This window comes from Echeneis naucrates, chromosome 20 (assembly GCF_900963305.1).
Source record: "Echeneis naucrates chromosome 20, fEcheNa1.1, whole genome shotgun sequence".
Classification (NCBI taxonomy): Eukaryota; Metazoa; Chordata; class Actinopteri; order Carangiformes; family Echeneidae; genus Echeneis; species Echeneis naucrates.
This window is the reverse complement of record NC_042530.1, coordinates 18,158,577-18,172,076: the sequence shown is the minus strand read 5'-3', so window position 1 is coordinate 18,172,076 and position 13,500 is coordinate 18,158,577. Positions and strand designations below refer to the sequence as shown.

The window sequence follows — 13,500 nt, the reverse complement described above, 5'->3', positions numbered from 1 at the left end:
GCTGTAGGATCAACATTTAAAAATGATCACTCAAATTGGGGTTACAAGTCGGCATAGTGGTTAGTGCTGTTGTCCCCAACAAGAAGTTTGTGGGTTGGGATACTTTGGCCTGGGGCCTTTCTGTGCAGTGTGCAGCATTTTCTCCCCGTGCCTGTGTGGGTTTCCTCTGAATACTCTGGTAATCGGTGACTCTAAATTGCCAGTAGGTCTGCATGTGATTGATTGTTCGTCTCTGTCTGTGTGTGTTGGCGCTGCGATGGGCTGGGGACCTGTCCAGGGTATACCCCTCCTCCAGCATCCCCTGCTTCCAGGAAACAGATAATTTGTAGAATATGAATGAATGAATGAATTCTCAAACCAATTGGTGACGTTCAGGCTATGTCTTTGGTTAAGGTTCAGGAAAGATAGTGATTCAGTTTAATGTCAGCAAGTTAGCTGATTTTGAACCAAGAGCAGAACAGAAACATAAAGCTGTTCAATATGCCCGGAATCATTAGCTGGAGGAAGAAGCTGACTGGTACTGTGACCACTGCTGCTCCATCCCCAGACCTACATCAGCTCCCATCTTAATGCAACACTAGTATGGGGCCTGGGATAGGGCGTTGTAGGATGGTAGAAGGTGTACGCATGTGCAAATTTTCTGACCACCCATCATTAAGGTGTCACACACCTTTGGGACTCGATGCATTACACTGACTACCATTCTCTGTGGGGGCCAGGGGCCAGCCACCGATCGATGGGGTTGATCAGAGAGGGAAATTACACTCATAACTTATTCAATGGCTCACAGGTACAACAATGACGTGAAACACATAAAGATCCTAACCAAAGAGGGCTGCTTCTACATCGCAGAGAACAAGAAGTTCAGGAGCATATTAGTGAGTCTGTTTTACTTTTCAAATTCCAGCACTGCAACTCATAAATAAATCATTGTGTTCGCTTAATGAAGTGTCAAAACCTGAATTTTATTTTAGCTGTGTGCACAAAAATAGCCATGACTAGAGATGTGTTTATACTGGCCTGAGGGCTCCAGCATTATAGATGACTCCAGTGCCTATTGGAAAGGTTCCTCAGTCTTGTATATGCCAGCACTGGATTTTCTTTATCTTACATTAGCTAAAAACATGTTTTGAAAGTGTAATATTTGAATATCAGTGTGTGTCAAAAGACTTCTGGGAACATTTAGTTAAAAGTGCATTTTTAGAAACCTGATCAATATCTCTGTCTGATGTAGAGGTATGTTACAGTAAAGCTATAGCAACATGGCTTTTTGGTCTTTTATACATTATATTCAGCTCGTGTTTACGTACACACGAGTTCAAAAGCAGCAGATACTGTGGTAATTATAAGATTCAGTTTTCCTGCTGATTTGTGTGTCATTTGACAAGCGTGACATAGTGAGACATTTAGTAAAGACACATCTTATAACAATGCTGAGTTATTGTGTGTGTGTGTGTTATCAGGAGCTGATTGAATACTACAAACACCATTCCCTGAGAGAAGGTTTTAGGAGTCTGGACACCACACTGCAGTTTCCTTACCGGGGACCGGAGAATGCTACTGTGCACCGGCTCAACCGGTCAGGGGGCAACAGTGAGTAGACATTTCCACTCAAAGCAGACACTCCAATCTGCTAATGGTAGACAATGATAAAGTAACCACCTGCAAAAAAACTAAATAAAAATAAATATGGATATGGATAACAAAATTTCAAGAAGAGAGAGACACTGGAGGAGCTGGAAACGACAAATGTTTGTCATTTCTGCTGAAAAGCTTACTTAAATGACTGATTGGTAGGTCCCAGCCAAAATTCTCTTGATCAAGTAATCAATTATTTGATGAACTGTCTTAGCTGCATACTCTGATACCTGATCAGTCTCAGCAGACTGATGTTTAGAGCAAAAGTGACCTGTTTGTCCTGTCAGTCATGCTCCTTTTAGTGTTAACACTTTGAGCTGTTATGTGTGTTGTTACTGTGTGCTGCTGATTTCTCTGGTATCTTATCTGTCATGCTGCCACCCTGCTTTGATTCACTGGAGAGCATCTTCACAGTCTTGCAAGAGCTGCACAGCCCGTTGTTAAAAACAGTTCATTCTTCTCTGATGTTAATTGTTTTTGAGTCATCAGACGGAGGTTCGGGAAACCACTCAGCATGTTATTATATTTGATAAACACTCTCTGGACCTATACTAAATATCAAATTAATTCAAGTTTCTGGGGAGTGAGATAATCTTCAGGCTTCAGTAGGTTATCCAAAATCAAAACCAAAGGCTTTTCTACAGCACCTACTGCATGCCAGCAAATTCAAATAAAATCATGAACATTAATGATCAATATTTTCATTTGAAATTAAGCTTCTTCAATTGACTGTTCTCAACAGCATAGTGGTTAGCGCTGTTTCCCCAAGGTAAGAAGGTTTGGTTGCTGGGCTGGGGCCTTTCTGTGTGGAGTTTGCAAAAGTGAAGCCAATGTTGAAGAGTCTTAAAGCTACATTCCTTAGAATGTCCATCAGGAGACGATAACACTGTTTGTAAACACATGTCTGATTGTGTCGAAGTCTATGTGAAAGTACTTGTCACTTGTCACTAGTTCAGGAAAGATTTTCCGAATGAGTTAATGGCTTCAATCTCCAGTTTATTTACCCATTTTTTTTTAAATGGTCCCATTTACAGGAAATGGATCCTAAAGCAGGGGATACATTGGGTCGTAGCTACCCTGTGATTGACAGACTGTGCAACACACTCAACCTCCTTGACAATCCAAATAAATTCAGAGCAGGCCAGATCCTAGTCACTCCTCCCCAGCTCCACCATCCCCTCCAAATATCTTGTTTTAAAAAGCCAAGATGGCGATGTCTGCAATGCCTTACAGCAGGAAGATCATGGGTTCAGATGCCGGGGTTCAATTCCCAATTTCGTGGGTTTACACCGGGTACTCCGGTTGCCTCTCACCATCCAAACACGTGTATGATTGGGTCAATTGGTAGCTCTAAATTGTCCGTAGGTCTGAGTCTGAGTGTGAGTGTGAGTGTGAGTGGCTGTTTGTCTCTGGCTGTCTCTGTATGTTGGCCCTGTGGTGGACTGGCTATCTGTGCAGGGTGTACCCCACCCTCGTCCAACATGAGCTGGGATTGGCTCCAGCACCTCCTGCAACCCAGAAATAGAAAAGCGAAGATGAATGAGTGAATGAATGAATAGTTAAAGTTAAATTAGATGTTGTGATTGAACTGCGCATTGTTACATCATACGTGACAAATGTGTGTGTATGACATCATGAGGTGAGGAAGTGTCACAGTGATGATCACAATTGATTTTAAAGATGCTGTTATGGAACCATTACAGACGCAGAAGATGGTCACCTTTGACTTTTCAGCTCATCTTAACTCAAATATAATTTTACACTTTTGATATCCCAAAATATTCAAACTTTTTTTTTTCCTTAAGAATGAGTGATGTGGTCAGGCCGGACAACTCCTCAACACACAGCAGCGCTTGTCACCAACACTTTGAAAACTGCATTTATGCATGCAGCTGCTTCTCCTAAACTCTGGCACTCCATCAGTCATTACCCTTTCTAACCTGGCTGATCAGTATTCAGGTGTTGGAGATATTATTTATCAACACTGGATGACAGAGAACACCACATCCAGTTAGATCCTCTTTCATCCTCATCTGTAGTTGGACCGGGTTTGGATGGGATATAACTATTAATGATATAAAAAACTAACTTTTGAGGAGAGTTGTTCACTATAAAATCAAGCTGTTTCTTTTTTTCCAAGTTTGGCTGATGTGCCACTTGGGAACTTGTTAGAAAAACTACAGAGAGGTTTGAGATGCACATTTTACTGCCAACATCAAAACAAAAGGGCTCTTTGCCTTGTAAAACATCCACACATGCTTAGTATTTCAAGCAATGCCAGAAGAAAAAATGGTATTAAGCCCAGTATATGAGGCAAGCAAAGCAACTGAACTTTCCTTTTGACTTGATTTTCTCACTTTTAAATGATTTTCATGCTCTTGAAACACTGCAGGAGGACTGCTAATTAATGCAACATTTTATGGGTTTCTGGGCAGTTTTGCAGAAGGCAAAAATGTTTGATTTTTCAACCAACATGCAAAGTGCAATAGCAATAATAATAGTTTTAGCCCACAGCACCTTTCTGGATGGGCCTGAGCTGACAGTGGGACTGTGTGTGTGTGCTTGGCATCAGTTGGCCTGCTCACAATGTGCATTCTGCTGTGGTCCACAAATAAAAAAACTAATAATAAAACTATTTTCTGCAAAAATTAAGCACAAAGAATGCAGCTGGTGTTTTGGTGGCTCTTTGAAGTAGAGGGCGATAAGTCTTCATATTGCTCATACCAAGACACCATTAGGGTTTGCTCAGCTGTCTCTCAGTGCACTGATTAATGTTCATTTTAAAAACCACTGGATCTCTTCTCTTTTTACAGCATATCAACAACCTAGGCCTGTTGACTTGCTAGCAGTATTGTTGCAATCACCTTTTCTGTTGGATTAGGTTTTCTATTCCCTGTGGCTAAAATGCAGGCTTTTGTGCAGCGTGAGAAACTTTTGAATTGGCTGTTTGTAGCTGCATGATTTGACTTGACAACAGGAAATGTCAACAGTTGCTTCATGGAAAGGCCAGAGTTTACCTCGTAGATTTCTGACATCCGTCTTTACAGTGTGTGACAGAGGGCAGAGTTCTTTCATTCCCACACCAGAGTCCCAGCAGTTTCTCTCAGCTTCCCTTTTCTTTTAAGTTATTATTTTTTGGGCATTTTATTCCTTTGTTTCATTTCGTAAGTGACAGAGACTGAAAGGAAACAAGGAGGGAGACAGGGAAATGACCTGCAGCACAGGTTCCAGGCAAGAAGTGAATGATAACATGGCAAGCCTGCTAACCACTCAACCACCTACACTGCCCTCTCGGCTTCCTATTGTGTAATCAATTTTGTGGACAGACTTATTCCAACCATTTGACCACCAACTGTTACTCGGTTTATACTGTAAAAGTAACCAGAAAAAACCTTTGGCACCTCTTTTTCTCCTGACTATAGCTGTGCCTATATCTATAAAAACTGACCAATACTTTCAACCCTGACAAATACTGTGAGGATCGAAAGTTCTGTTCCCGAGAGAAAGGCACTAACTCTGCCAGCAGTAAGACAGTGCCAAAATTTAATCAATGCCTGTTACTCCTTTATTTCTTTGCCAGTAGAAATTCTGGCAGACAGAGAGAAATACAAGTACACAAGGTGGGTAAAGGCACAGTTAAAACAGCAAACTGTGCTGGTGGTGCAAACATCAGATAACTGTACACATAAAACCAATGAGAGAATAAGACTGATCAGGTCATCTGAGCGAAGGATGCATGGGATGCAGTGCAGCTGGGGCTGTATTACAACTTGATGACTCTCTTTTGTGAACGCTGCGTGTTTCTCCATATTAAATGAATGTAAACATGTTTTGTCCATGACAAACACAGACATTCTTCTCTCATCTCATCATGCTTTACCTACATAAGAGTGGTGGCTTGGATATGTTTAAACTTGAAGTTTAGTCTTCCAATTTTGCTTCGAGTAGTGCTGTATTACATACAAAAAAATCCATATTGTGATGGTTTTGGCAAATATTGTGATATTGTGATTTATTTGATTTCAGTTGTAATAATCTTTTTTGCATTTTACTTTTTCTAGAAAAAAAATTCAAATCTATGGTGATGTAATTTAAGTTGGGCCTTGGACCAAACATGCATCTCCTTTTTGCTTAGATAATATGCTATTTAGGCTGGGATGTACAAACAATCTATAAATATTATCACACATTTAACCTTAAGCCAAAAAACCAAACAAACAAACATCATGGCCATATAGTGATTTTGAATATATTCTGATTAATTCTGTGAATTTCTGGCACATATTGGATTTTTCCACAAATTTTACAAAAGTGCTATTGATGCTTCTATCAGCAGAAATCAATCCCATTTGTGAGTGTGTTTTCTACACCCAAAATAGCCAGATTTTGTAGCTTTTAAAGTGGCAGACCAACATATTATACATGTCTGTCAGTCCTGGAAATTCAGATCTTTACTCAAGTAATTATCTTTATATCATGCATCATTTCACCACTAAACATTAGTGGGGGAGTTCCAGCTATCGTCATTTAATCTACATGATCTAAGTATATCTGTGTGCTATTGTGTTCCTGAAAAAAGTTCACAGTTGTTTTTTTGTTTTGTTTTGTTTTGTTTTGTTTTTAAAGTTGTTTTATTTTTTTTCTCCATTGCTGCTCTCTATTCCTACCATCCTCCCATTTCATGCCTCTTCCCTCCCTTCCTGGCCTGCCCTGCCATAGCCCCATTGCTCTGCGGCCTCTCTTTTGTAAATCCTGCCGGCTACAGCTTTGTGCCTCCTTCCTCTGCTCCCTTCTGGTCAGGTACTAGTATTGCTTCTCTGTCTGCCTGTTCTCTGTTTATCTTTCTCTTTCCTTTCATGTGGAAGGCTGTTTAGCATGCTGGCTTTAGCTTAGTGCCTGCAGATCTTTACGTTTACATCTGTCACCTAGCTTCCCATTGCACCATGTCACGTCTTCTATAGCTGTGTGCAGAAACATATCATGACCTGTGTGAAGAATAGCAGATGTTTATTTTAGTAAAGCATGTATGTGCTGCATGTGTGTATTTGTATTTGTATCATGATGCATGTAAATTCCAGTGTGCGCGGCGAATGCTGATTCGAAGAGAGTGGTGTTTTTAGAGATACTTTCAGTTTGGTGTATGCACTTGTGTGTCTCTCCATCAATGTAAAGCTGGATGTGTCCAAATACGCAGAGCTCCTCTATACTAGATATCAAATCCCCACGGCCAGGTTGCAGAAGTCTGACATTCCATTTCCTCCTGTCAGCTCAGCCCAGACTGACTTAGCCTTTCAGTCAGTGTCTGCAAGAGGAAGGGAGCTGGCAGGGTGGAATGGAGCAGGGGTAACTAGCTAACCTGCTCTACAGCTGTCTCTTATAGTGCTGCCTCCTCAATGGATGTCTGCTCGCACACATACATGGCTGTCAGAAAATTCTAGCTGCGCCTTCTTAACTAAAGATATGGACTACACAACCACAAATCGACAAAAAAAATCTTTCCAGTGCATTTACACTGTTTTGCATGAGCAACAGTTTTTCTGAATACGCTTTCAGTTGTTGAATAATTTATCAAAGTTAACTGCTGATACTTTGCAAATCCTTTTTAATTATTATTTGCGCACACAGAGAGATGGCCATCCTGCTGCTGAACTGTTGGTGAATGGTTTTATTATTTTTGTAAAACGTTGTACATGAAACCCTTTACCAGCTCCCAAGATTAATAAAGAGTGTTTTCTCTTGTATCAGGTCAAATGTATCAATTATATTAACAAACTAATGTCTGTTTGGTGAATTCATTCAGATATGTCAGCTATGGTAGGTACTCAGTGCCAAATGAGTGTACACTGAGTAAAAAAATTACTGTAGCTAATGCAGTGTGGGAATGACAACAGGCCACTTTGCAAGTGAAACAAATAGTAACATAACATGCACAGAAAATGATTTTTTTCGGCCTTATTCCCAATAGGACAATGTCCCCACCAAGCTGTGAGTGAATAACCCACTTGTATGTGTAAAATTTGTGCCCGTCTTGAAACCTGTTCATATCAAATGAGGTCAGAATGTGTCTATATATATATATATATATATCAGGTGTGATATATGTGAGACTGACATCAGGCTATCTCCATCTTCACATTTGTGTGAGTGTATGTGAGAATATCAGTATCACAGCTGATGTTGTCTTCCTTGTTCTCTTCTCCTTCTCCAGTGTTTACTCCCAAAGTTATTGGAGTGGCCATAGCACGATATGACTACAGCTCACGTGACACAAGAGAGCTCTCACTGCAAGAGGGCGATGTGGTCAAGATCTACACAAGGTCTGGAGCCAATGGCTGGTGGAGGGGTGAGGTCAATGGCAGGGTGAGTGACAACAAAGCCATCTTCAATACTTGGAAGAGTTCAGAAAATATAAGAATGTAAATGTAAAAAAGAAAATGCAGAAAAGTTTCCATTCAATAGAAAGAGATGATCTGTAAACATACATGCAGCAAAGCAATGCTAAGAAATATTGTATATTATACATATTATATAATATGTACTGACACCCACTGCATATCAGCTTGGCCGAGACTGAACAACAAACTGAGCCTGTGTGTGTGTACTCATGCTCTACAGTAGAAAACCTAAGCCATTGAAAACAACTGACACAGCTGCCTCAGTCTAACTTTTATACCACCAACTCAACTAAATGAATCTGACCCATAAAAATGGTCAAATCTGTAAATACTAATATTGGCACAAGTAATGGATACACATTGGACTTTCTTACATTTTTTACAGTAGTAATGTTAAATATACTTTATGGCAGTTATTTGCATCTAATATGTGCTGTACTCACTTAGGGTGTTAACTTTAACTTTAACTTTAACTTTAACCATTTGTTTAAATGGTTAAATCGAGCTGAACACATTTTGGAATTATTTAAAACATTTTTCTGGTAAAAATACTTTCTTTGTCTTAACACACCTTGAGGAATAGTCATTTGAACACATTGATATCACTCACAACTGTCCATTCAATATGAAACCTGTAGTTTGTTAGCTCAGCATGAAGACTGGAGATGGTGGAAACATATACAATATGTTAATTAATTTAAAAATATTTATAAATATAAATATTCAAATAGCTTAATGATATACACACACACACACACATATATACACTCGCATACATGCATGGTGCACAACTCACATTGCATGGAAAACCCTGCTCTCACGATTTATGTTGATATTGTTGTAAATGTTGCTATCTTCCATATCCTGCCTCCGTTGTCTCTTTCTATCCACTCCTGAGCCTCAGCCCGGTAGCTTTACCAGCAAACCAATACCATTGCCAATAAAGTTAAATATAATTTTTTTATTTGCACTTGACAAGATCGACTGAAAGTTTTGTGAACAGTAAACAGTTGAAAGCATTCTGGAATATTCATGAAACCAGTTATAAAAAGCAAATGGAACCTGAGGGAAAGTGAGTACAGAATAAATTAGAAACAATGCTCACCTACCCGCTGTCTGATTCCCATCTTCCCGCTTAGGTGGGCTGGTTTCCATCTACATACGTAGAGGAGGGTGACGAGTGACGGTGCACCATGGGAATTGGAGTAAGTTAAAAGAAGAATGGCAGCAGTGGATTACGCAGATGGAGTTCATAATAGTGACAAACAGAGTGAATGTCTGCACAGCTACTTGCTCAAGTGGTGTGGCTTCACTCTCCTCCACAGAGCTAAGCAGCCTACAAACTTTAGAAGGCCTCTGGGAGAGAAACGGCTGCAGTACAATGCAGATCAAAGACGCCTGTTCATTTTATGTCAACTCAGGGAGTCTAAATAACTCCAACAACTAGCATCTTGCCTGTCAGTGAGACAAATACCGTTGCCAGACATCCCCTTCCTTCTTCCCTAACTTCATCCATCCATCCATAATTCACTTGTGCTCCATTCTTCTCTCTGTCCTAGCTGGCACTCAACTCTCACCTGTTTCTGCAAGCTGTCGGTCAAAAGTCACTTCTTTCAATCCATCCATCCATCCCTGTGGAAATTGTGTTCTGAGCTGGACAAGACCCTCACTCTAAAATGAGCTCAGTCAGTAACCTTCACTGTTTGTTCCTATAATGCAGGTGTTATTGACGACTTGATGAACTACAGTCACACATCCATAACGCCACCACTTCTCCCCTTAAGATTAGGATCACCACAGACTTACTCATTTGAACAAACACTCTTACAGGAGATGTAAGAGAGGGATGGCATTAGATAGCATCACTGAACAGTGCCAGCACTTGATCGCTGTTGTTTCCATCTTCCCCTCCACCTCCTACATTCTTTATCTGCAGCCTAGCCTCTCATGTTTTAGTTGTCTTGGCTGTTAGTAATTCCATGCTCTTATCCCTGGCAGCTCTGTCAACAAGATCCTATTCGCTCAGAGTTTATCTTAGTGGAGGCATTAGTGTCTGGGAACAAGCCACCTGCCCTAGGAACATAAAACTGAAGAAAAGAAAAGCAGATGAAACTCAAACACCCAAACTTTATCCTTATTCTATTTCCTCTCTTCTCCATTCTCAATCTTGCTGCCTTAGTTTTTTTGGCACAAGCTTTATCGGTTTCCATACCTGCTTTGATGAAGTTACTATTTGTGAGAGCCTATAACCCAGACCAACAATTTTACCAGATTATGTATCAAACATCATCTTCCTGGTGTTGCTGGAGACTTAGTGTCTCCTGCTTTAACTGCTATTGCATTCATTTGTTTTTTCTTAACAAAACAATTTGGCAGAATGAAGAATTCTTCTCTTCAATCCAAGAATGCTGATGGTTTCAGACACCACTTTTTCATCTTCCAGCTGACCATTGTCCTGCTCACCCTGCTCACCCTGTCTCCTTCTCTGTATTCTACCCTCACCTCCATGTACATTATGCACATTGTCTCCTTAATCCACAGTGAAAGATTATTTTCCTACATTTGAGGGAATAAATACTTTTACAAGGAAACCTGGTGCTCAACACACATCAGTATATAGTCAGACTAAGACGGATGAGTACATGAATCCTAAGCAGTGATCAAATCGTGTCTGGAGTTGTGACTGAAGACTCCCCAGCAGTTGGCTATGTGCAGTAATATTTTAATCTCAAGCTACCGATATCTATCCACAAAACTAATTAAGTCCATATTGAATATGCATTTGATTTAATGGCTGGTGATTTCTGTTCTGTCACATCCATTCCTTTCTATGAAGGTGTTCAAAACACCGCTTTGAACCTGGACAGTCATTTTTTCAGTATGAGGTCATTCCGCTCTTCAGATACATGAACATGCTAATGTACGAAACTCCAAATCATCCATCACTTACCTTTTTAATAGGGAACTTTGTAATGATTGAACATGCAATGTGCATAAAACAGTGATATCTCTCACTGAGGCTGTTTACAATGAAGCATTATTTCGTTTGGAATTTAGTAAATTCAGTTGAAATTTGCATACTACTTCTAGTGATGAACAAGGGGAACAGCTGAGAAATATATTTCTTTACTCTATTGTAAAGATGTGCTTATATGTGGACTTAATGGATGCCAACATGGCCACACGGTGTTGCCCCACAAGAAGAAAGTTGTGGGTTCAGTTCCCGGCCTGGGGCTTCTCTGTGTTCTCCCCAGGCTTGCGTGGGTTTCCTCCCACCATCAAAAGGCATCATGTTTGGGTTAACTGCTGACTCTAAATTGCCAATCTGAGTGTGAGTGTGAATGGTTGCTTGTGTCTGTATGTCTGTATGCCCTGCAATGTGATGGCAACCTGTACAGGTTGTACCCTGCCTTGCACAATGTGAGCTGGGTTTGCTCAACACCCCGCGACCCAAAAACAGATAAGCACAGCCCTGCCAGTGCTGCCATTCCATGGCAGCACGAGAAAAATTTTAATATATCCTAAGACATATTGTTAGACTGAAGACATGTCATATTAGTGGAGTTTTGTTTCATAACATCTATATCATTATTTTGCTCCATTGACAGTGTCATTAAGTGACCACTAGATGGAAGCATTCTAAATATATCTTCCTCTCCTGGCAGTCACCTTCAACCTGCTAAAGTTTGGCGATGACATCATCTGATTTGGAGGGAAACAATATGTGCAGATGCAGTTATTGTAAGACTTGTTACAGTAAGGAAGATGATGCCTTAAAGGCAAGTCTTTGGTATGAAAGAGCACACAATTCAGGTTTCAGGTTGCACTTAGGTGAAATATGTTTAAGAAAATCAGTCTTTGCTCACAAACTCTATTCTGATTTCTTTGAAAGACAATTGATTAACTAAATTTTGAGAAACCCTTACAATGATGATGATGATGATGATAATGGTGAGATTCCCCCCCGCCCTCCTGCCTCCAGAAAAGCCTGCAGTCACTGAACAGTCAGACATTAAATTTGTAACGTTAAGAGATTTTAGAATGACCTGTGGTGTGGCAGGGGCACAAATGTAATCCAGCACAAGTCCTCGGAGAAGTGGAGCAACAGAGTAGGCCTGTCTGATCGCAGACTCCGGTAATCCACTCCCGCACTCCCTCCTCCACCCAGATGAACTCTGACAGCAGGGCCATTTACAACTGCAGGACTTCCCCTCCTCCGTGCATCTAGATTTTTGAGTGCAGGAGGGACAGGAGGAAGGCTCAAGGGTATCTCTGATCTAATCATTACACCATCTCCTCACCTCAACGACCCGGCTGCATCCATCTCTCTGTCAGTTCCTCTCTCCCTCGCTCTATCTCGCTGTGTCATTTCTCTCTGTCTCTCTTTACTGCTCTCCATCCCCATTTATCTTTCATCCAATCTCTGCCTTCTCAGTTGCTCTCTGTATTCTGTCCCACAAGCCAATCTCTGTAGGCTGAAACTGCCGTATGTTGGCAGGAGGAGAATAGAAGAGGAAGTATTAGTGAAAAAGCCAAAGAGGTTGTATGACTCTCTATAAACAACCTCAGAGAAATGAGGACTAGTTTAATTTTACCACAAATTAATAGACTGAGTGAAATAACACCAAGTACAAAATCTATTACAAATTGCTCACACCAGCGTTATCTCCTCATACTACTACTACTGGAATTTACAGTATAAGATATAAAATTCTGAGTTGGGCAAGTCTGAGCCTAGTAGGGGTTTTGGATAGTCCAGAACGGACACGTGAGGACAGTTTTGTATGATACTGAACATCCCAGTCACAGAAACATTAAAATAAATAAATAAATAAAAATCTTGTTGAACAATGAACACTTGATTGTTTTTGGGATGAAAATCCAATGACACCTCAAACAATGTGGTAATTTATTTTGTCCTTTTCTTGTTCATACTTCATGTGTTTTGTTATCCCACTGAAGCCAAAGATGTTTTCTGTACTTACTGTACACTCAGTGTTATGTATCCTTATGACGGTACCCAACCGCTGTGGCCTAACTCTAAAACCATGCAGTCCTGACTGTGTAGCATTAGTGTGTATTGTTGCTGTACCATACTGTAAAATATGTACATAGCTTATAATAAAAATACATATTGGTTCTTCTAATGTACTGTTATTTTATGTCTTGCATGCCTGCACATTTTCAGCTAACCTTTGAATTTACTACAGATATCTATACATTTACATACATTTATGTAATATATAATATTAGATTTTTTTTACTACAGTATATGCTGCACATTACTACACTAGAATACTACACAATAATGTATATATATTAATACTTAATTAGTAACTGCATAAAGTAATGAATGAGGGAAATATATTTAAATTTTGCATTCAATCAAATAACATTTATGCACTTATGTAACTTTACAGGCCTTTAAGCAATCTTACAATTTTTTGTAATCTAACTCTGAGACTGA

General features: G+C 40.0%; 1 protein-coding gene across 2 annotated transcripts in view; it reads left to right on the top strand.

Annotated features, from left to right (window-relative positions):
• vav3 (vav guanine nucleotide exchange factor 3) overlaps positions 1-13,172 on the top strand; it is a 96,027-nt gene extending 82,855 nt beyond the window's left edge. For both annotated transcript variants that reach the window (XM_029528709.1, XM_029528710.1), the window contains 4 exons: positions 791-878; positions 1,464-1,593; positions 7,847-7,998; positions 9,173-13,172. In XM_029528709.1, the coding sequence (XP_029384569.1) occupies positions 791-878; positions 1,464-1,593; positions 7,847-7,998; positions 9,173-9,217 (415 nt within the window). In that variant the 3' untranslated portion in view covers positions 9,218-13,172. The remainder of the gene's footprint in view (positions 1-790; positions 879-1,463; positions 1,594-7,846; positions 7,999-9,172) is intronic.
• The last annotated feature ends 328 nt before the right edge of the window (positions 13,173-13,500 follow it).